Here is a 25,347-nt window from a genome sequence, read left to right on the forward strand (position 1 = left end):
ACATCTATCAGCTTCATCTCAGCGGTACCTGCTGAACTGTGTACGCGACCAATAAACATAGATTTTACTAGCTAGCTAAAGTGATATCTTCATTATTAGTCAGTGTTGTCCACACTAAAGGAATAGATTGATGTTGATTTAATGAGAGGACAGATGATGCTCATAAGCCAGTCATTACTGCAGATATGAGTCTCCAGAGGTGATCGTCCTGTATCACAACAGATCTAAATTACAGAGACTGAATACACTGGTTGAATGAGTCATGAACAGTGCTGGAATGAACTGAATGGCGGCATAAGGGCTCTGTCCTTTCAACATAAAATAATATATTGTGTAATAACAAAGTGTAATGTTGTGTGTGTGTGATCTGAGAGCTTTGGTTTACTGTGTGTGTGTGTGTCTGTGTGTGTGTGTGTGTGTGTCTGTGTCTGTGTCTGTGTGTGTGTGTGTGTGTGTGTGCGTGTGCGTGCGTGCGTGCGTGTGTGTGTCCATATGTCCGTTTAGATTTGGACGAGTGCCAGACCAAGAGGCACAACTGTCAGTTCATGTGTGTCAACACCGTGGGTGGATTCACCTGCAAGTGTCCCTCTGGATTCACCCAGCACCACACTGCATGCATAGGTAATGCTAGAAGTCTGTGTTCACGTTTTAAATCAGGCTACTGTAGCTGGAAGCATAAAGCCTGAATTCAATCAATTGCTTTTGTTTCATACGTGATCATACACTAAACTGTAGCTGGGTTATGTTCAGCCTAATGGAACACAACTCTACATAAATGCAATGCTCTCTCTGTCAGACAATAATGAGTGTGTGGGAGAGCCCTCCCTGTGTGGCACCAAGGGCATCTGTCAGAACTCCCCTGGCAGCTTCAACTGTGAGTGCCAGAGGGGTTACGAACTGGACGACACCGGACTGCACTGTGATGGTAGCTATATATAATGTTTCATTTTTTTTTCTCCCTTTCTTCATTCCATTTCTTACGGGAAACATCCACATGACACACTTCATATGAATTATGCTTTTTGTTTCGATAAATCTAGAATTTTGAATAGCATCATTGAACAATCATAAGGCATTGTTCAATATTTTTTCCAAGGCATGGCACATACCATATCATCATCTCACTGTATGTAACCGATGGCTAAGTTTGCATTGCATGGTTGCTTCACCTTCCTAAAACCTGAAGATATGATGTCCCCGGCCACCCAATGCCATGGTTTTGGTGGGCTAGTGGTAGAATCTGAAGCTTAAGCATACGTGGTTGATGGAACTGTGGGATTGAACCTCAGTGGTGTCACACCCTGGCTCTGGGGACTCTATATGTTGAGCCAGGGTGTGTAGATTCTATGTGTTCTTGTTCTATGTTTATATTCTAGTTGTGCTATTTCTATGTTGGCCAGAGTGGTTCTCAATCAGAGGCAACGAGTGTCAGCTGTTGCTGGTTGTCTCTGATTGGGAACCACATTTAAACAGGCTGTTTTCCCACAGTAGTTGTGGGATCTTGTTCCTTTTGGTTTGTTCCGTATGGTTTATGTTGTAGCCAAGGACTTCACGTTTCGTTATCGTTTGTTGTTTATCGTGTATTCATTTAATAAATATAAGTATGTTCGCTCATCACGCTGCGCCTTGGTCCACTCACTCTAACGAACGTGACAAGTGGCAGAGATAAACCCCGGTATACAAAAGGTTTTTTGGGCTGGTGACAGTTTTTCCACCTGTATTCTCAGAAGCAACATATGATGCAAAATACATAAACAATAAAAAAACAACATTAAACATAAATAAACAATAAAATAAATAAATAATTAAATTAAAGATTAAAATCTCAAAAGTGGCACTACTGGTGTAGAAGCTGAGAAAATCAAGGCCAACTTGACTGTGCTCTCTGACAGCATTGCCTGACTGCTATTTCAAGGCCTCAAACCTTCGCCAACTCTCGTTTTTATTGAGGTCTCCACAGAGAGGCAATGTCCAAAACCACAAGTCCTACTGGCACTATCTAAATTAAATCTGCGCCTCGCTCTACAAACAAAATAATTAACTTTCAGGAATAGTTTCGTGACTAAAAATACTCTGTACTGGGAGTGAATTCAGGGTAGTGGTTTGGTTTGTGCCACGGAGTCTGTAAAAACTCAAATCCCAGGTGGAATGTTGTTATCCTCTCCTTTGAGCTAACTTTTACCTGGTTTGCGTGACTCGAAAGCAGTGGGGATTTATTGATAGGATTTTTCATTGACTAAATGAAAAGCATTCGGTTTAAATAGGCTATCTTCCACATCTATAGGAGTGTGTGTTAGAAACAGATGCCGAGCCAACCTGCCAATTCAATATGAAGGGTCAATTATACCCACAGAGGGAGTATAATTATAATTATAATTAATTATAATTAAATATAATTATAATCAATACGATTAGGTAGCTAAAGGCACATTTGTTCTCCTAGCATTTGGGTGTAAACGCAATTGAAACACCCTAACGTAGATTTCAAGCTCATATCTATTTTTTTAGAGGAACTGGTGCAATGACAGCAGGAAACTTGCAGTAGGTGCAGAGTTGTTTCACAATTGCATCGTTACTGCATTGTACAGTAGCTTAATGTTCCAATCCAAATCTGCAAAGTAACCGTGATGGAAATGGTGACGAATAAGACGAAGACGATGATGATGATGATGATGATGAAGAATTAGGAATATGATGATGATGATGATGATGTTGTTAATGATTTAAGAAGATTAGGAAAGTAACGATGATTATTAGGATGGTGAAGATGATGATGGGCTAATGCATATGTGTTGTTCTGCTGTTTGACCGTCAGACGTGGACGAGTGTGACAGTAACCACAGGTGCCAACATGGCTGCCAGAACATGCTGGGAGGCTACCGTTGCAGCTGCCCTCAGGGGTACACACAGCACTACCAGTGGAACCAGTGTGTTGGTATGTACCACACACACACACACACACACACACACACACACACACACACACACACACACACACACACACACACACACACACACACACACACACACACACACACACACACACACACACACACACACACACACACAGACACACACACACACACACACACACACACACACAGACACACACACACACACACACACACACACACACACACACACACAGACACACACACACACACACACACACACACACAGACACACACACAGACACACAGACACACACACACACAGACACACACACAGACAGACACACACACACACACACACACACAGACACACACACACACACACACACACACACACACAGACACACACACACACACACACACACACACACACACACACACACACACACACACAGACACACACACACACACACACACACACACACACACAGACACACACACACACACACAGACACACACACACACACACACACACACACACACACACACACACACACAGACACACACACACACACACACACACACACACACACACACACACACACACACACACACACACACACACACACACACAGACAGACACAGACACACACACACAGACACACACACACACACACACACACACACACACACACACACACAGACACACACACACACACACACACACACAGACACACACACAGACACACAGACACACACACACACAGACACACACACAGACACACACACACACACACACACACAGACACACACACACACACACACACACACACACACAGACACACACACACACACACACACACACACACACACACACACACACACACACACACAGACACACACACACACACACACACACACACACACACACACAGACACACACACACACACACAGACACACACACACACACACACACACACACACGGTGCGCTACTTTGGGACACTGGTGATAACTACATGAGTTGAAAGGGAAAGTTGGCCCTTTTTCTATTTTACCCAGAGTCAGATGAACTCATGGATACAATTTGTATGTGTCTGGTAGTTTCGCAAAGCCATCGCAAACTAGTTTTAGCGCAATGACTGGAAGTCTACCGCAACAGCTAGCATGTTAGCAGTTCCAGTAGGCTTCCAGCAATTGCGCTAATGCTAGTTAGCAACTTCCTTCAAACTGCACGCAGAGGCATAAAAAATGGTATCCGTCAGTTAATCTGACTCTGGGTAAGTAGAAAAAGGGCTTAATTGCCAAAATCTCACACTATCCCTTTAAGTAGGAGAAATGTTTCCCAGTTCATGAACAAAACACAATTAATATTGTTGGCTTTGTGCAGTTTACCACTATATCTCTAGGTAAGTGCAATACTTCTAAATCAACGCTAAGGACAGCTAACCCTTAAATGATGTGCACTGCACTCCCACATTAAGCACACTTCTGGTCTGTGACCATTTAGATACGGTATATATGGCCGGTTCTCAGTGGCCTTGTGGTTACTGTCCTCCAGGAGATTGGAAAGTTCAGAGTTCTGTGTTTCTATGTCAAACAGTTTTGTTATATTTCAGTCTTCTGTGATGTATATAAAGTGTAATATTGGGATGCAAACTCAAAATGACTTACATTTCAACTCTATATCTGACATGGTACAGGTGTCTTCTTTTTTTTTAAGCCTGTGACCGTGTGTGTGAGGTGTATACTTTTGTTTCAAAGTAGATTTGTTTAAGACTACCAAGAAACACTCTGTGTGACCCTGATTCAGCCCAATGCAGTTTAAAAGTTTAATAGCCATTTAATAAATCATCGTTTTTTTCGTTTGTGTGCTCTTAAAATGAGTTGTACGGTAATGACGGGAGTATTATATTTCTTAATCATTGTAAATTAGCATTCTCTGTCTGTTGGGGAGATTCCTGACTTCCACTTAAGTCGTATTTTCACTTAGTAATGCATTGTTGTCAATGGGAGATAGAATAAGTCAAATAAAATTTAAAAAAAAACATTGGAAGTTAGGATTCAGTGTCATAGAGTTAAGATAAACCAAAGATTATTTTGATAATAAAGTAAGATTCTGTGTATGGTGAAATTCATTGTCACAGAAAATGATGTAAAAGTGCTATATGTGCATTGGCAGAAGGGTACTTACAGCTACTTACTGCTAACAGCTGTTTTGAAAACATATTGGAGGCGACTCAAAGAGGAAGATGGAGTGCCTACCATTTCCAGTCCTAGTAAACAGAACCACATTGCCACCTGCTGGACAAGGAGAGAAAGGTTCTCTCTCGTACCAATGGGTTCCAGAACATTGATATTAATACAGTAGTGTTCTAATGTTCTATAGATTCATTGTGATCCACTGTCAAAAAGCAAAAGCAGTGTCTCCTAGATTCTGACAGTTCTGCTTTAGGTGTATTTTCCGACGATGCTTTAACCCCAGGGTGTTTGGTCACAATTTGTTCAATCGCAAGGTGTTTCAATCATTCTATGTCCTTGTTGACCTCAATAACAATTCAAACTAATTCTCCTAACCCCCTCCACACCTCCTCTCTTAACTTCTCTCCCCTCTACCCCCTCCTCTCCTCTCCTCTCCTCTCTCAGATGAGAACGAGTGCTCCAACCCAGGCAGCTGTGGATCGGCCTCCTGTTACAACACGTTGGGCAGCTTCAAGTGCGCCTGCCCCTCAGGCTACAGCTTCGACCCATTCAGCAGCAGCTGTCAGGATGTCAACGAGTGCTCCAACAAGCACCCCTGTAACTATGGTTGCTCTAACACCGAGGGAGGCTACCTGTGTGGCTGCCCGCCAGGCTATTTCCGCATGGGCCAAGGGTAAGGATGCAGAGACCTGGAGCTAACTCTGCAGATAGATAGCGCTGCTGGGTGATTTTGAAAAAGTCATAGTCAATCTATCAATAATATAATAATAGTCTTAGCAAAAAAAAATTGTAATCTTTATTTTACAATCTGTAGAAACTATGAGAATAGAAAAGGTTCAGAACTTTTGTGAAACATCACAGCACAGTTTAAAAATATATATATGGCAAATAGAAATCAAAACTGGATGGTGTTTAGAGATAGATGGGAGGAGTTGAGTGGCGCTGAAGGGTGGGACTTAAAACAAACAAAAAATAACTATTGTAAAATATACTGTGTCCGTAAAATGTATAAGCTGGAAGTAGAAGCCTAAGTGTTGTTGTCCATGAGTTTACTCCAATTAGAGGGGGGGGGGGGGGGGGGGTGTTACAATTACATTGATGGAAGCTACAATCTATCTGCAATATTAAAGCTGATCTACCCTCTAATGTTTTTTGTTTTTTTTAAAGGAGGCAGGGACGGACTGGCCACAGGGCAATTCTGGCAAATGCCAGATGGCTGGTCCATTGTTAGCCCAGTGGGTCCTGTCTAAATTGGGATTTTAGAGCAGAATTATCATTATTTGGCTTATAATGGGGGCATCGAGGAAAGAAATGAGCCATGTGTTAGACATGGCAGGGCCGATTTCTGGTCCCAGTCCGTCCTTGTAAGGAGGGGATGGGATTGGGGTCAGGGCCCTTAGGAACATTTATTGGGACGGGCCCCTCAGGAACAGCTTAGCTTTTGACTTGTGTTTCCCAGTCTGTTTCTCTGGGATTTCTGCAAATGTTTGTTGTACCCCAGCACTAGCACACTTGGCTGTTAGCTTTCAGTTTGCTGAGATTTCAGACATTTATAATTTCATGGGTCATTTTCTGAAGGATTTTCCACTATTGTAACGAAGAAGTTGTCCACTCTTGGTCAAGCACTCTCTCATGCTTGTCTGTTTGCGTGCCTGTCTGGCTGCGTGTCTCTGTGTTCTCTGCGTGTGTGTTCTTCAGTCACTGTGTGTCAGGCGTGGGCTTTGGGAAGGGCCAGTATGAGGGGCTGGTGATGGAGGGTCCAGAGATGGAAGACAACACAGAGACCTGCTACGAGTGTAAGATCAACGACTACCCCAAGAAGCACGGCCGCAAGAGGCGCGACGCCAACGGAACGCAACCCATAGAGGTACACTATATAGGGAGCATTGACACTTCAAACAATAGAGGTAACATGGACCTGTTGGGAGTGTCTGTTCTCTATTCTGGAGATTTCGAGATTTATGTATATAGAGAGGTGAAGGGTTGCTGTCGATGGCCCGCTTTCAAATGGTACAGAGAACTCTCATTCCATTAGGGTTTCTCCGTTATTCCATTAGTTAACAGTCTTGTCTCGTCATTTCAGTTAGCGTTGGCCTAATGCACTCTCGAATAACACCTGTGACTGCTTTATGCCTCTCTCTCCCATGTCAATATGCCTTGCCTATTGCTGTTTCGGTTAGTTCTTATTGTACTATTTCATTGTAGAGCCTCCCAGTCCCGCTCAACCTGCCTCAGATAGCTCCTTTGTCCCACCCCCCCCATACACGCGGAGACAGGCTCAATCGGTGCCTCCAGTGATGCTATCTCTTTCGTCGTTACCCAACGCTTAGGTTTACCTTCACTGTACTCATATCCTTGTCCGTACATAATGCCCTGAATCTATTCTACAACGCCCGGAAATCTGCCCCCTTTATTCTCTGTACCCAACGCACTAGAAGACCAGTTCTTAAAGCCTTTAGCCGTATCCTTATTCTAGTCCTCCTCTGTTCCTCTGGTGATGTAGAGGCTAACCCAGGCCCTGCAACCCCCAGTATCACTCCTACTCCCCAGGCGCTATCATTTGTTGACTTCTGTAACCGTAAAAGCCTTGGTTTCTTGCATGTTAACATCAGAAGCCTCCTCCCTAAGTTTGAGTTATTCACTGCGTTAGCACACTCCACCAACCCTGATGTTCTAGCAGTGTCTGAATCCTGGCTTAGGAAGGCCAACAAAAATTCAGAAATGTCCATCCCCAACTACAACATTTTCCATCTAGATAGAACTTCCAAAGGGGGTGGAGTTGCAATCTACTGTAGAGATAGCATGCAGAGCTCTATCATACTATCCAGGTCTGTGCCCAAACAGTTTGAGCTTCTACTTCTAAAAATCCACCTTTCCAGAAATAAGTCTCTCACTGTTGCCACTTGCTACAGACCCCCCTCAGCCCCCAGCTGTGCCCTGGACACCATATGTGAATTGATTGCCCCCCATCTATCCTCAGAGTTCGTACTGCTTGGTGACCTAAACTGGGATATGCTTAACACCCCGGCCGTCCTACAATCTAAACTAGATGCCCTCAATCTCACACAAATTATCAAGGAACCTACAAGGTACAACCCTAAATCCGTAAACATGGGCACCCTCATAGATATCATCCTGACTAATTTACCCTCTAAATACACCTCCGCTGTCTTCAACCAGGATCTCAGCGATCATTGCCTGCGTTCGTAATGGGTCCGCGGTCAAACGACCACCCCTCATCACTGTCAAACGCTCCCTAAAACACTTCAGCGAGCAGGCCTTTCTAATTGACCTGGCCCGGGTATCCTGGATGGATATTGACCTCATTCCGTCAGTAGAGGATGCCTGGTTGTTCTTTAAAAGTGCTTTCCTCTCCATCTTAAATAAGCATGCCCCATTCAAAAAAATTCAGAACTAAGAACAGATATAGCCCCTGGTTCACCCCAGACTTGACTGCCCTTGACCAGCACAAAAACATCCTGTGGCGTACTGCATTAGCATCGAACAGCCCCCGCGATATGCAACTTTTCAGGGAAGTCAGGAACCAATATACACAATCCGTTAGGAAAGCAAAGGCTAGCTTTTTCAAACAGAAATTTGCATCCAGTATCACTAACTACAAAAAGTTTTGGGACACTGTAAAGTCCATGGAGAATAAGAGCACCTCCTCCCAGCTGCCCACTGCACTGAGGCTAGGAAACACTGTCACCACCGATAAATCTACGATAATCGAGAATTTCAATAAGCATTTTGCTACGGCTGGCCATGCTTTCCACCTGGATACCACTACCCCGGCCACCAGCTCTGCACCCTCTGCTGCAACTTGCCCATGCCCGCCCCGCTTCTCCTTCACCCAAATTCAGATAGCTGATGTTCTGAAAGAGCTGCAAAATCTGGACCCCTACAAATCAGCTGGGCTAGACAATCTGGACCCTTTCTTTCTAAAATTAGCCACCGAAATCAACCTCTCTTTCGTATCATCTGAGATCTCCAGAGATTGGAAAGCTGCCGCGGTCATCCCCTTCTTCAAAGGGGGTGACACTCTAGATCCAAACTGTTACAGACCTATATCCATCCTGCCCTGTCTTTCGAAAGTATTTGAAAGCCAAGTTAACAAACAGATCACCGCCCATCTCGAATCCCACCGTACCTACTCCGCTATGCAATCTGGTTTCCGAGCTGGTCATGGGTGCACCTCAGCCACGCTCAAGGTCCTAAACGATATTATAACCGTGATCGATAAAAGACAGTACTGTGCAGCCGTCTTCATCGACCTGGCCAAGGCTTTCGACTCTGTCAATCACCGCATTCTTATTGGCAGACTAAATAGCCTTGGTTTCTCAAATGACTGCCTCGCCTGGTTCACCAACTACTTCTCAGATAGGGTTCAATGTGTCAAATCGGAGGGCCTGTTGTCTGGACCTCTGGCAGTCTCTATGGGGGTGCCACAGGGTTCAATTCTCGGGCCGACTCTATTCTCTGTGTATATCAATGATGTCGCTCTTGCTGCTGGTGACTCTCAGATCCACCTCTACGCAGACAGCACCATTTTGTACACATCTGGCCCTTCATTGGACACTGTGTTAACAAACTTCCAAACAAGCTTCAATGCCATACAACACTCCTTCTGTAGCCTCCAACTGCTCTTAAACGCTAGTAAAGCTAAATGCATGCTCTTCAATCGAACGCTGCTTGCACCCGCCCGCCCAACTAGAATCACTACTCTCGGCGGGTCTGACTTAGAATATGTGGACAACTACAAATACAATGGGGAAAAAAAGTATTTTGTCAGCCACCAATTGTGCAAGTTCTCCCACTTAAAAAGATGAGAGGCCTGTAATTTTCATCATAGGTACACGTCAACTATGACAGACAAAATGAGGAATAAAAATCCAGAAAATCACATTGTAGGATTTTTTATGAATTTATTTGCAAATTATGGTGGAAAATAAGTATTTGGTCAATAACAAAAGTTTCTCAATACTTTGTTATATACCCTTTGTTGGCAATGACACAGATCAAACGTTTTCTGTAAGTCTTCACAAGGTTTTCACACACTGTTGCTGGTATTTTGGCCCATTCCTCCATGCAGATCTCCTCTAGAGCAGTGATGTTTTGGGGCTGTCGCTGGGCAACACAGACTTTCAACTCCCTCCAAAGATTTTCTATGGGGTTGAGATCTGGAGACTGGCTAGGCCACTCCAGGACCTTGAAATGCTTATTACGAAGCCACTCCTTCGTTGCCCGGGCGGTGTGTTTGGGATCATTGTCATGCTAAAAGACCCAGCCACGTTTAATCTTCAATGCCCTTGCTGATGGAAGGAGGTTTTCACTCAAAATCTCACGATACATGGCCCCATTCATTCTTTCCTTTACACGGATCAGTCGTCCTGGTCCCTTTGCAGAAAAACAGCCCCAAAGCATGATGTTTCCACCCCCATGCTTCACAGTAGGTATGGTGTTCTTTGGATGCAACTCAGCATTCTTTGTCCTCCAAACACGACGAGTTGAGTTTTTACCAAAAAGTTCTATTTTGGTTTCATCTGACCATATGACATTCTCCCAATCCTCTTCTGGATCATCCAAATGCACTCTAGCAAACTTCAGACGGGCCTGGACATGTACTTGCTTAAGCAGGGGGACACGTCTGGCACTGCAGGATTTGAGTCCCTGGCGGCGTAGTGTGTTACTGATGGTAGGCTTTGTTACTTTGGTCCCAGCTCTCTGCAGGTCATTCACTAGGTCCCCCTGTGTGGTTCGGGGATTTTTGCTCACCGTTCTTGTGATCATTTTGACCCCACGGGGTGAGATCTTGCGTGGAGCCCCAGATCGAGGGAGATTATCAGTGGTCTTGTATGTCTTCCATTTCCTAATAATTGCTCCCACAGTTGATTTCTTCAAACCAAGCTGCTTACCTATTGCAGATTCAGTCTTCCCAGCCTGGTGCAGGTCTACAATTTTGTTTCTGGTGTCCTTTGACAGCTCTTTGGTCTTGGCCATAGTGGAGTTTGGAGTGTGACTGTTTGAGGTTGTGGACAGGTGTCTTTTATACTGATAACAAGTTCAAACAGGTGCCATTAATACAGGTAACGAGTGGAGGACAGAGGAGCCTCTTAAATAAGAAGTTACAGGTCTGTGAGAGCCAGAAATCTTGCTTGTTTGTAGGTGACCAAATACTTATTTTCCACCATAATTTGCAAATAAATTCATTAAAAATCCTACAATGTGATTTTCTGGATTTTTTTTTCTCAATTTGTCTGTCATAGTTGACGTGTACCTATGATGAAAATTACAGGCCTCTCTCATCTTTTTAAGTGGGAGAACTTGCACAATTGGTGGCTGACTAAATACTTTTTTCCCCCACTGTACCTAGGTGTCTGGTTAGACTGTAAACTCTCCTTCCAGACTCACATTAAGCATCTCCAATCCAAAGTTAAATCTAGAATCAGCTTCCTATTTCGCAAACAAAGCCTCCTTCACTCATGCTGCCTAACATGCCCTCGTAAAACTGACTATCCTACCAATCCTTGACTTCGGCGATGTCATTTACAAAATAGCCTCCAACACTCTACTCAGCAAATTGGATGTAGTCTATCACAGTGCCATCCGTTTTGTCACCAAAGCCCCATATACAGTTGAAGTCGGAAGTTTACATACACCTTAGCCAAATACAGTGCTATGAAAAAGTATTTGCCCCCTTTCTAATTTTCTCTACTTTTGCATATTTGTGATACAGAATGTTATCAGATCTTCAACCAAAACCTAATATTAGATAAAGGGAACATAGTGGACAAATAACACAACAATTACATATTCATTTAATTTATTTCATAAACAAAGTTATGCAACACCCAATTCCCCTGTGTGAAAAAGTAATTGCCCCCTTACACTCAATAACTGGTTGTGCAACCTTTAGCTGCAATGACTCCAACCAAATGCTTCCTGTAGTTGTTGATCAGTCTCTCACGTCGCTGTGGAGGAATTTTGGCCCACTCTTCCATGCAGAACTGCTTTAACTCAGTGACGTGTGGGTTTTCAAGCATGAACTGCTTGTTTCAAGTCCTGCCACAACATCTCAATTGGGATTAGGTCTGGACTTTGACTAGGCCATTCCAAAACTTCCAATTTGTTGCTTTTTAGCAATTTTCATGTAGACTTGATTGTGAGTTTTGGATCATTGTCTTGCTGCATGACCCAGCTGCGCTTCAGCTTCAGCTCACAGACGGATGGTCTGACATTCTCCTGTAGAATTCTCTGATACAGAGCAGAATTCATGGTTCCTTCTATTAAGGCAAGTCGTCCAGGTCCTGAGGCAGCAAAGCATCCCCAAACCATCACACCACCACCACCATGCTTGACCTTTGGTATGATGTTCTTACTGTGGAATGCAGTGTTTGGTTTTCGCAAGGCATAATGGGACCCATCTCGTCCAAAAATCTGACTCAAGTTTGCCAAAAAGCACCTGGATGATCATCAAGACTCTTGGATTAACGTTCTATGGACAGATGATTCAAAAGTATAACTTTTTGTCCACTTATGTTCCCTTTATCTAATATTAGGTTTTGGTTGAAGATCTGATAACATTCAGTATCACAAATATGCAAAAGTAGAGAAAATTAGAAAGGGGGCAAATACTTTTTCATAGCACTGTACATTTAAACTCAGTTTTCACAATTCCTGACATTGAATCCTAGTAAATATCCCCTGTCTTAGGTCAGTTAGGATCACCACTTTATTTTAAGAATGTGAAATGTCAGAATTATTGTAGAGAGAATGATTTATTTCAGCTTTTATTTCTTTCATCACATTTCCAGTGCGTCAGAAGTTTACATACACTCAATTAGTATTTGGTAGCATTGCCTTTAAATTGTTTAACTTGGGTCAAACATTTCGGGTAGCCTTCCACAAGCTTCCCACAATAAGTTGGGTGAATTTTGGCCCATTCCTCCTGACAGAGCTGGTGTAACTGAGTCAGGTTTATAGGCCTCCTTGCTCGCACACGCTTTTTCAGTTCTCCCACAACTTTTCTATAGGATTGAGGTCAGGGCTTTGTGATGGCCACTCCAATACCTTGACTTTGTTGTCCTTAAGCCATTTTGCCACAACTTTGGAAGTATGCTTGGGGTCATTGTCCATTTGGAAGACCCATTTGCGACCAAGCTTTAAATTCCTGACTGATGTCTTGAGATGTTGCTTCAATATATCCACATAATTTTCCTTCCTCATGATGCCATTTATTTTGTGAAGTGCACCAGTCCCTCCTGCAGCAAAGCACCCCCACAGCATGATGCTGCCACCCCCGTGCTTCACGGTTGGGATGGTGTTCTTCGGCTTGCAAGGCCCCCTTTTTCCTCCAAACATAACAATGGTCATTATGGCCAAACAGTTATATTTTTGTTTCATCAGACCAGAGGACATTTCTCTAAAAAGTATGATCTTTGTCCCCATGTGCAGTTGCAAACCATAGTCTGGTTTTTTTATGGCGGTTTTGGAGCAGTGGCTTCTTCCTTGCTGAGTGGCCTTTCAGGTTATGTTGATATAGGACTCATTTACTGTAGATATAGAAACTTTTGTACCTGTTTCCTCCAGCATCTTCATAAGGTCCTTTGCTGTTGTTCTGGGATTGATTTGCACTTTTCACACCAAAGTACGTTCATCTCTAGGAGACAGAACGCTTCTCCTTCCTGAGCGGTATCACGGCTGCGTGGTCCCATGGTGTTTATACTTGCGTACTATTGTTTGTACAGATGAACGTGGTACCTTCAGGCGTTTGGAAATTGCTCCCAAGGATGAACCAGACTTGTGGAGGTCTACAAAAAAAATTCTGAGGTCTTGGCTGATTTCTTTTGATTTTCCCATGATGTCAAGCAAAGAGTCACTGAGTAGGCCTTGAAATACATCCACAGGTACACCTCCAATTGACTCAAATGATGTCAATTAGCCTATCAGAAGCTTCTAAAGCCATGACATCATTTCCTGGAATTTTCCAAGCTGTTTAAAGGCACAGTCAACTTAGTGTATGTAAACTTCTGACCCACTGGAATTGTGATACAGTTATTTAAAAATGAAATAATCTGTCTGTAAACAATTGTTGGAAAATTACTTGTGTCATGCACAAAGTAGATGTCCTAACCGACTTGCCAAAACGATAGTTTGTTAACAAGAAATTAGTGGAGTGGTTGAAAAATGAGTTTTAATGACTCCAACCTAAGTGTATGTAAACTTCCGACTTCAACTGTACTACCCACCATTGTGACCTGTACGCTCTCGTTGGCTGGCCCTCACTACATATTCGGCGCCAAACCCACTGGCTCCAGGTCAGCTATAAATCACTGCTAGGCAAATCCCTGCCTTATCTTAGCTCATTGGTCACCATAGCAACACCCACCCGTAGTATGCGCTCCAGCAGGTATATCTCACTGGTCATCCCCAAAGCCAACACCTCCTTTGGCCGCCATTCCTTCCAGTTTTCTGCTGCCAATGACTGGAACAAACTGCAAAAATCTCTGAAGCTGGAGACTCTTATCTCCCTCACTAACTTTAAGCATCAGTTGTCAGAGCAGCTTACCGATCACTGCACCTGTACACAGCCCATCTGTAATTAGCCCACCCAACTACCTCATCCCCATATTGTTATTTATTTTGCTCATTTGTACCCCAGTATCTCTATTTGCACATCATCTTCTGCACAGTGTTAATACTAAATTGTAATTATTTTGCACTATGGCCTATTTATTGCCTTACCTCCATAACATACTACATTTGCACACACTGTATATAGATTTTCTATTGTGTTTTTGACTTTATGTTTTGTTTACCCCATATGTAACTCTGCGTTGTTGTTGTTTTTATCGCACTGCTTTGCTTTATCTTGGCCAGGTCACAGTTGTAAATGAGAACTTGTTCTCAACTGGCTTACCTGGTTAAATAAAGGTTAAATAAAAAATAAAAATAAAATTGCACAATCCTTTGTTAGTTAGTTATCCCATGGTGTAACAGAGCAAAGCAAAATTGGTTCTGTGAAAGTTCCCAGAACATTCGCTAGGTCGCAACAAGTGTTCTCATAAAAAAAAAACTGTTCAGTCGTGCTGATGATTATAGAACATTTGTATAACCCATTTCATCGGTTCTTTAAAGGTTCACAGAATGTTTCTTTAGGTTGTGTGAACATTGTAGGGATATGACAAGAGTTAGGTTTCCAAAACACTAAAATTGACCAGTTGTGCTGACTTTCAGTTAATGTTTGTATCAGGGTGCACAAAACATTTCTTCGAAGAGGGTATGAGGGAGGCACATGCGCGTACCGATAGGACATTAATGACACTCAGGTGTGTCCTATTACTCATTATGATTTCGCTGTTAAGAGAGGTGTGTTTTCTGTTTTCCTTTGCAGAAGCTTGACTTGTTTGCCGTGTGCGTTTGTCTCCTGAGTGAGTTTTCGAGACGTAGTGTTTGTTGTTTTCCCAGTGTTACTGTGATCTTTCTGTTACCGTTTCTCAGTAAAGTAGTTACGTTTATCCTTAACCACTGATTCATCGTCTGGTCTCTTCTCTGCTCCTGGGTCCAACCTCACCATGTCACAGCAAGCTTCTGCCTCTAACATGGACCAAGCAGAGATCACCCAGATCAAGAATGTTATAACCCACCAAGGATCACTGCTGGGGCGGCAGCAAGAACAACTCTCCCAAATATCAGAGACCCTCCGGGCACTTACCGATTCCCTCCAACCACAGTCCAACCCCAACCCAGGAGGAGCCAATGCCCAAGTCTCATCGCCCAGTGCTAGTGGCGTCGCCGTAGTTTCTCCAGGGAACCTGCAGCGGGAACCCAAGATCCCAGCCCCCGAGCGGTACGACGGCCACACGGGAGGATGCAAGGGGTTCCTCACTCAGTGCTCTCTGGTGTTCGAGCTACAGTCCTCCTCGTTCCACACCGATCGGGCCATGATTGCCTACATCTTTCTCTCTACTCTCGGGCAAGGCCCTGGTGTGGGCAACGGCGGTGTGGGAACAGCAGCCACCATCCTGCAGCTCCATATTAGCCTTCACTGCCGAGCTGCGACAAGCCTTCGACCACCCAGTCGGCAGACGAGAAGCGGCCAGCCGACTGTTCAACATCCGCCAAGGGGCCATACCAGTGGCTGACTTCGCCATTGAGTTCCGCACCCTCGCCGCCGAGAGTGGGTGAAATACGGAGGCACTTGTCACCGCTTTCCACCAGGGTCTGTCTAACTCCATCAAGGATGAACTGGCCTCTCGGGAACTGGGAGAGGACCTCGAGTCCCTGATAACGCTGGCAATCAGGATTGACAACCGCCTCCGAGAAGGTGTGAGACAGCACCTTTTTGACACCATCCCAGAATCCCGGTTTCCTGAGCACCCCAAGCCCCCCGAGCACAGTATTGAGGAGCCCATGCAGCTGGAAAGTGACAGGCGCATGCGCGAAGGCTGCTGCCTCTACTGCGGAGGTCTCGGCCATCTCCGTGCTACATGCCCAGAGCTGACGGGAAACAGCAGGGCTCGCTAGGACAAGGGGAGACCCTGACGAGCTGTGCAATTTCACCCCGGGGCCGCGGATCATTTCATTGATCAAGACTTCGCCAGAGAATTACAAATCCCCTGTGTGAAATGTCCCATCCCTCTGCAGATTCAAGCCCTCGATGGACGCCCCATTGGCTCCAGGTGGAATATCAGACCAAGCCCATTCTACTGCAGGTTGGGGTGAACCACTCAGAGACTCTTAGTTTTCTTTTGATCACTGCTCCCACGGGGTTCCACCCACAGTCGAATGGGCAAACTGAGAGGGCCAACCAGGATCTGGAGAAGTTCTTCCGCTGTTTCGTCTCAACTCAGGCCATCAACTGGAGCAAGTTCCTCGTCTGGGCAGAGTATGCTCATAACACACTGCCGGACTCGTCCACAGGACTGTCGCCGTTCGAGTGTCAGTTTGGGTTCGAATGTCAGCACAACTGGACTGAAACCTCTCTCTTGTCATATCCCCACAATGCTCCCATAACCTAATGAAACATTCTTGGAACCTTTCAAGAACAGACTAAATGTGTTCTGGGAACGTTCTTGTAACATCAGGTGAATATTTTTTGCACCCTGAAAGAAACATTGTAGAATAATCCGAAACAACTGGACAGTTGTGTTTTGGGAACATATCTTTTGTGATGTCCCCACAATGTTCCCATCATAATGTTACCACTAACTAATGAAACATTCTGGGAACCTTTAAAGAACAGGAAAAATGTGTTCTGGGAACGTTCTTGCAACATCAGCCGACTGTTTTATACAAACATTGTATAATCAGCACAACTGGACAGTTTTTGTGTTATGTGAACATTTGCTGCAACCTAACGAATGTTCTGGGAACTTTCACAGAACCAATTTTGGTTTGTTGGGAAAACATTACTGGTACATTGTGTTATTACATTACCTGGAAACCTAATGAGAACTTTTGAGGAATGTTCTGTGGTGGTTGTTACAGATGTTGTTCACAACATTTTAGTGAATGTTAGAACATTCCAAGGATATTTAATTTAAAAAACAATTTTAAAAAAGGATTTAGTTATCAAAAACATTATTTGAATGTTTTTGGGGATGTTATCATCCTAATGTTAGATAACACACTAATTAGAACTTCATGGGAATCTTTGCTAATGTTCTGGGATTTTTCCCGGTTTGCTGGGAACCCCGTGCCTCTCATTGAGAGAGTCAATAGTTACTTAATAAGTTAGTGACCCCATGGCGTAACCCTGTCTGTCTCCCCCTCAGCACAACCAGGTGAGCCTTGCCAGTCTGGACATGGAAGTTCCTGTGACCCTGCTGCTCAACGTGTCCCAGCTCAACCCCAAGGAGCACATCCTGGAGCTGGTGCCCGCCATCAAGTCCCTAGTGGGCCACGTGTACTACGTCATCACCGGCGGCAACCACAACGGCCTGTTCCGCATCCAGCAGCGCGACGGCCTCTGCTACCTGCACAGCACCAAGAGGAATTGGGCACTGGCGGCACTGCAGGAGTACACGCTGGAGATCGCCAGCTCGCCGCTCTACGGAAAAGCCCAGTTCAAAGAGCTGGAGGACCTTCGGGACCAAGACTACCTCACGGGGGAACTGGGGGAGAACCTGCGCATGAGGCTGCACATCCGACTGCAGTAGCTGGAGGGGGATTGAGGAAACACCCACTGTTTTCCCTTCAAACTGGTGCGTTTCAGTTCACCAGCGTTTTAAAGCCAAAAGATATGTGGAGGGGATGTTTTTTTTGTTGTTGTTTTTTGTTAGCATTTTTTTGACCTCAAAGTACTGTCTGGAATCTCTCTAATTGTTATTTTAGTGGGAAAAAAATATCAGAATTGGGTTGCCTGTGTAAACACAGCCTAGGAAAAGAGAGTGACTCAAAGCATGAACATGAGACGTTACATCTTTCCCAGGTTCTCCCTCGCTGTGAGTGACCTCATGCCGTGACCATGTACACGAGTGAAAGACCAGGAGCAAGACATGATGTTCAAATTAGTTTAGTTGGTCAGTTCATGGTAAGGAAATAGCATCTGATGTTCTGGTGATAAGCAGGCTCTGAAAATTCACACAACTAGTACATATGTAGCATGGTGGGTTGGTACAATACAGTTGACAATGTTATGGAGGTCAGCTTAGTTATTTGAGTGACTACACACATTTTATACCTGTCCCAGCTCTTGGTGAATTCATAGTTCACAGTCGCACATTAATTTTGTAATGGTTCCGACAGACTATTGCAGCTCTGCGGCTGTGAACTTATGAATTGAGCATTACAGGGCATAGCATCCTCCTGTAAGATTTTGTAGAATATTGTCAATATGGGATTGGTGCCTCGAAAAGGGAGACTGCCATTTTAAGACCCAACATGGAATCACATCATTATAAATAATAATAGTAATCAAAAAAAATGTGTATTCTTACATATGTACATATTAACAATCAGTATTTCAATTATTGTGAACTGATTTTTTTTGTATTTATTTTAGTACTTGACATGGTAGTATTTAAAACAAAGATGTACACTATGGGTCAAATTCACATCTATTAAAATGACACAAAAAAAGGGGGCATTTCCATTTTTACACACTCTCCATTTGTATTCTCTACGTATATTACACAAACACCCATCAGCTGTTAACACGTTTTGTCTAATATACAGGAGTATGTATTTTCATATTGCACAATTACCTCAACTATTTGTCTCTACAGACAAGGCTATGATCAATGAAAGCATGTATCAATCCAATTTCTTAAATCAGCTGTTAAGGATATGGGTTAATATAATATATATTTTTTTTTATGTTGAATGAAAATTCTAATAGGAGTCATTGAGAAAGAGGTTGTCCTATGCCACTTGGGGATGCTTACTCATTGAAACGTTTGACCAAAGAGAAGTGTTCTTAAAGTAAGAAATATGAATATGTCTGCAGGTGTTATGTACGGTCACATGTAATCAATGACTGTAGATCTGGTGAACACCTTGTTGTCTCTTTGCTTTGAGATTGTCTTCCATTCAAAAGCTTTTATTTTAGTTTATTTCAGTTCACAAAATGTAAGTCCCTTTTGGTTGGAGGATTTCTATACTCGCTAAGAAGCAATAGCAAGTAGCCCACAGGAACCAGGACATTTTTTTGTCATTTTGTTTCCGTGTTTACATATATCTACACAGAAAAAAATCTAACAGGGGTACAGTCAATGATGTATATAAAAACTAGATCACTCAAAGGGGGTGTTGTTTTGAAGCCACTGCGCCGCCATCTTTGTTCTCCTCCATCATTGTTTTAAAGGTTTTTTTTGGGGGGGGGAAGATATAGAACTGCATTTATCAATGTCTATATTGCAGACACCTTATTGCATACTTTTACATTATATTATGTGACCTGGACTAACCCTTAAAGTATACTTTGTTGAGAGTACTGTTACTGTCCCCACTACAACAAAGAAATACCTAGATGCATTTAATTTTGTCCTTTAGAATTCCATTCATTCAAATCAAATCTAATCAAATCAAATGTATTGGTCACATGCGCCGAATACAACAGGTGCAGACATCACCAGCGGAGAACTGCGGCTTATGAGGGGTACACTCTTAGGATAAGTTCCAAAAGGGTTATTTCGGCTGTCCCCATAGGAGCCAAAAAGGGGTGTCTTCAAATGGTTATCCTATGGGGACAGCCGAATAATTCTTTTAGGTTCTAGATAGAACCTTTTTTTTTCTAAAAGTACCAATATGGTGGCAATGGCTTCAGAGCCTCTCGTTGGCCAATACATAGCATAAGCGATCTAGTATTTATATACATCATTGGGTACAACTAAGCATGTAAGTACACAAACATGCAATAGCCTTTTGTTCTACCGTTTTTTTGTGCCGATGTCCTACTAACAATGTGTAAAACAGTTACGCAATAATGTTCAATCGACAGTAAGTAGGAGAATTGCTACTAGTATTATAAATGCTTCCTAGTTAGGATGTTTTTAATGAAACCATTAAACAATATACATGTACTGTAGCAATGTTGAACTGGTGCTCAATGATGACAGTACTGTATACACAGACATTTTCAGAAATTTCAAACCGACTGCATCGATGCAAAGACTTAACATTCATGTCAAAACAAATGTATTACAGTGTGTTTGTTGTTGTAATTTTGTACTCTTAACTGAAAGTATTTTTTAACATGTTACCACACAGTTGCTCAAACATAGATATGTGTGAATCTTTGTACTGATGTCCAGTTTTATTCATTGTCAATCTTTTTACAGTAAAGGTGTTGTTTTTGAGGTGTGACAGAGAGGTGTATTTCTTGGACTATTCACTTTGCAAAATAATATTTGTGCTGTTGAACATACCATACAACACCAGTATCGAAATATGTGACATCACAGCTCTATGTGAGCTTAAGTTAAATGTTTTTTTTTTGCCTTATTTACGGTTGATAAAAGTACAGACTCAGAGCTTCAAAATGGTGTATCACACAATATAGTTGGAGGAAACATGGGAATGTTATGCTGCTTTGAAAGTTGATCAACTTGTAAAACCACAAGTAGAAGAAAAAAGATGTTCCCGAGATTTTCACATTTAGAGAGCTCACTTTGTTTACGCCCAATTCAGCATCGTTCACACCCTCTTAAGCCTTAGCCCCACCCATCTCTAAGAAGTCACATGTAAACGCATATGTATCAGCATGGCTCATCCTATAGAAAGGAGTTTCTACTTGAACTTTCTCCCACTGGGATTTGTCGATAGCACCAGATAAATTCAGGGTAGCAATGTTGTTGAGAGCTGTAGGAACACTTTTGCAGTTGTCCATAGCTACACTACCAGTCAAAAGTTTGGACACACCTACTCATTCAAGGGTTTTTCTTTATTTTTTTACTATTTTCTACATTGTAGAATAATAGTGAAGACATCAAAACTATGAAATAACACATCTGGAATCATGTAGTAACCAAAAAAGTGTTAAACAAATCAAAATATATTTTATATTTGAGATTCTTCATAGTAGCCACCCTTTACCTGTACATCTTTCAAAACATCTGTGGTAGCAAAGATTATCTATATACTGACCAGGGAATCCCCCATTCTGTTATAGGGGCAGTTCGTTTTGCATGGCCAGGTGCCCCAGGTGGGTGGAGATTTCACTTAAGGACCAATGGAATGGTATAAAATATGCAAACTCCGCCCACCAGGGGCACTGGGCCGTGCAAAATGAACTCTCCCATAGACAGAAGCCTGTGACATGACTGATCAATCAGGACTCATCTCTCGGCATGTCCCTCATTTCAGCAAATAAACGCCTGTTTTAAATAAACGCCTGTTTCAAATAAACGCCGGGTCTAAATTAATTGTTTAAGAGTAAACTTCGGTACTGTAAAGATTGCGCAAATGAAAGCAACATCATTGCCATGGATGAGACAGCAGTGTGGTTTGACATGGTCGGCTCAACTATGGTGGATACAACATTTACATTTACATTTTAGTCATTTAGCAGACACTCTTATCCAGAGCGACTTACAGTTAGTGAGTGCATACATTATTTTAATTTTCATACTGGCCCCCCGTGGGAATTGAACCCACAACCCTGGCATTGCAAACGCCATGCTCTACCAACTGAGCTACATCCCTGCCGGCCATTCCCTCCCCTGGACGATGCTGGACCAATTGTGCACCGCCCCATGGGTCTCCCGGTCACGGCCGGCTGCGACAGAGCCTGGATTCGAACCAGGATCTCTAGTGGCACAGCTAGCACTGCGATGCAGTGCCTTAGACCACTGCGCCACTCAGGGGACGAGTGGCACACAAGTGAGAAAATGGTGCTGGATTTGTAATTGTAATGTTTGTACTGGTCATACTGGTCAAAATAAACAGTTTGGTAGTCTTTTGAGCATTTTATTGAGGAAAAGCGGTCCATTAAGGAAATAGACTCCTCAAATAAGCGGCAGTTGTGTTCAGTGATTGAAGCAAATAAATGCCTGGGCTATTAATTTTAGTTTTACAGGTATGTTATTTCACTGAATTATGGCTTGTGTCATGGCACACCAATAAGTCATTCGTAAATGTGTGATCATGGGGCGTTCACATGCTATCGGAGTTATCGAAAGTTGCGAGTTCCGACTGGGACATTTTTATGAACGACCCTCCATGTAGTAATTACAAGTGGGAATCTCAGAGAAAATGTTGTTACCTAAGTTGCCGAGTTGTGACATTTCACCACTGGCCTTTCACCCGTTCAACCAAAAGATGACACCAAATCAATTTTTGACAATTACAAACTTATCAGTGTGGATAATTGTAGCTAGTTTGACCATATTGTCAATGTTAAGCAAGTTAGCTAACTGTATTATTAGCAACGTTAGCTAGCTTATCTCGTTAGCAAAAATCCTATTGGTTGAAGAATTGTTGCCACTTCAAAAGCACTTTAACACAACTATGTCAGACTTATGACTGACTTATTGGGAAGTTTCCCACATCCGACAAGCATGTAAACATTAGTAGGGTCTTATACAATCTGTTTTCTTTTTCTCCAAATTCCATTTAGTTTTTCCAGGTGTCCGTTATTCGCTCTCAAATTCACACTTTTTTAAAATAGAAAAACGACAAAAGTTGATGTTTTAAGTCCACAACCACTGAGGTCTGGGAAAAATAGAAGGAGCTTAGATGTTTGGGTATAGTTGGGTCATTCCATGAAACCGGTACGATTTGAGTCACTCTGACCATTTTAAGTATATCTTAAGTGTTGGGTCATCAAAATCTAATTTTAAAAGCTTTTTTATGTAAATTGAAATGTCCCCTGTAATGAAGTGTAAGAAACATTACATTAATTTCATCTTTAATATCAGAAAATATCTTGTTTCAACTGACACCAAGCATTTTGTCATGTCCTTGTCTTGGCCTTCACTGAATTTGGACTTAGAATAGGACTACATTTTTTTGCAAACAATCCATACATTTTGCCATTGATGTAAACATCTATTTGTGGTCTTTTGCCGAAAATGTATTTTTTCCAAATAAATGCATGATTATTGATTAAAATCACAATATTTAGTTCCATACCTCAGTCTACACTCAACCCTGTTACGCCAACCAATCTCCCCCCATAAAAATAGTGAATTTATCCTTATGTAACATCATCATATGGACGTGACATCATACAAGTCTTCTGAACAACATGGTGCTAAATGACTAAAATGTAAAATGTAAGTTATCACATCCTTTTATATCTATATGTCATTGATTTGTATTGTTAGATTGGGGTCCTCGAGCTCAACAACTCAACTCTGTTACATGAAATAAAGATAGAAAACTATTACTTATCAAAACTCTTTTTGCACGCCATGTGGTCTCCTGTTCCTCACCACATGAGGGAGGAGCAGTGGCCATTTTGAGCCAAAAACCCTGTCACACTCAACCCCGTTACTTGTTTGATCATAACAGTGTTGTGAGGCTGTGACAGGGTTGACATGTCACTTTGTTTGATCATAACAGTGTTGTGAGGCTGTGACAGGGTTGACATGTCACTTTGTTTGATCATAACAGTGTTGTGAGGCTGTGACAGGGTTGAGATGTCACTTTGTTTGATCATAACAGTGTTGTGAGGCTGTGACAGGGTTGAGATGTCACTTTGTTTGATCATAACAGTGTTGTGAGGCTGTGACAGGGTTGAGATGTCACTTTGTTTGATCATAACAGTGTTGTGAGGCTGTGACAGGGTTGAGATGTCACTTTGTTTGATCATAACAGTGTTGTGAGGCTGTGACAGGGTTGACATGTCACTTTGTTTGATCATAACAGTGTTGTGAGGCTGTGACAGGGTTGACATGTCACTTTGTTTGATCATAACAGTGTTGTGAGGCTGTGACAGGGTTGAGATGTCACTTTGTTTGATCATAACAGTGTTGTGAGGCTGTGACAGGGTTGAGATGTCACTTTGTTTGATCATAACAGTGTTGTGAGGCTGTGACAGGGTTGAGATGTCACTTTGTTTGATCATAACAGTGTTGTGAGGCTGTGACAGGGTTGAGATGTCACTTTGTTTGATCATAACAGTGTTGTGAGGCTGTGACAGGGTTGAGATGTCACTTTGTTTGATCATAACAGTGTTGTGAGGCTGTGACAGGGTTGAGATGTCACTTTGTTTGATCATAACAGTGTTGTGAGGCTGTGACAGGGTTGAGATGTCACTTTGTTTGATCATAACAGTGTTGTGAGGCTGTGACAGGGTTGAGATGTCACTTTGTTTGATCATAACAGTGTTGTGAGGCTGTGACAGGGTTGAGATGTCACTTTGTTTGATCATAACAGTGTTGTGAGGCTGTGACAGGGTTGAGATGTCACTTTGTTTGATCATAACAGTGTTGTGAGGCTGTGACAGGGTTGAGATGTCACTTTGTTTGATCATAACAGTGTTGTGAGGCTGTGACAGGGTTGAGATGTCACTTTGTTTGATCATAACAGTGTTGTGAGGCTGTGACAGGGTTGAGATGTCACTTTGTTTGATCATAACAGTGTTGTGAGGCTGTGACAGGGTTGAGATGTCACTTTGTTTGTGAAGTTATCCAATTATTTAAATTAATTATTATTGTTTATCTTCATACTTATAACCACATGTTGACTGTAATGTTGTCCATGTTAAGAATATAGTAATCCACATGTGTATCGGACTATTAGAGTGAAGTCACTGGAGAGAGCATTCTATTCTTGTCAATTAACATTTCTGCTTAGATCTTCACATCTCA

General features: G+C 42.7%; 1 protein-coding gene across 1 annotated transcript in view; it reads left to right on the forward strand.

Moving 5' to 3' along the window:
- Window positions 1-18,252, forward strand: part of fbn2a (fibrillin 2a) — a gene marked incomplete at both ends in the record, with an annotated part of 247,780 nt that extends 229,528 nt beyond the window's left edge. Inside the window, 6 exons of the mRNA XM_084159776.1 lie at window positions 505-621; window positions 797-925; window positions 2,816-2,935; window positions 5,537-5,765; window positions 6,791-6,959; window positions 17,869-18,252. Of these exons, the coding sequence (XP_084015902.1) occupies window positions 505-621; window positions 797-925; window positions 2,816-2,935; window positions 5,537-5,765; window positions 6,791-6,959; window positions 17,869-18,252 (1,148 nt within the window). The remainder of the gene's footprint in view (window positions 1-504; window positions 622-796; window positions 926-2,815; window positions 2,936-5,536; window positions 5,766-6,790; window positions 6,960-17,868) is intronic.
- Between the last annotated feature and the right edge of the window lie 7,095 nt (window positions 18,253-25,347).

Source organism: Coregonus lavaretus (assembly GCF_964263955.1).
Source record: "Coregonus lavaretus genome assembly, chromosome: 4".
NCBI lineage: Eukaryota > Metazoa > Chordata > Actinopteri > Salmoniformes > Salmonidae > Coregonus > Coregonus lavaretus.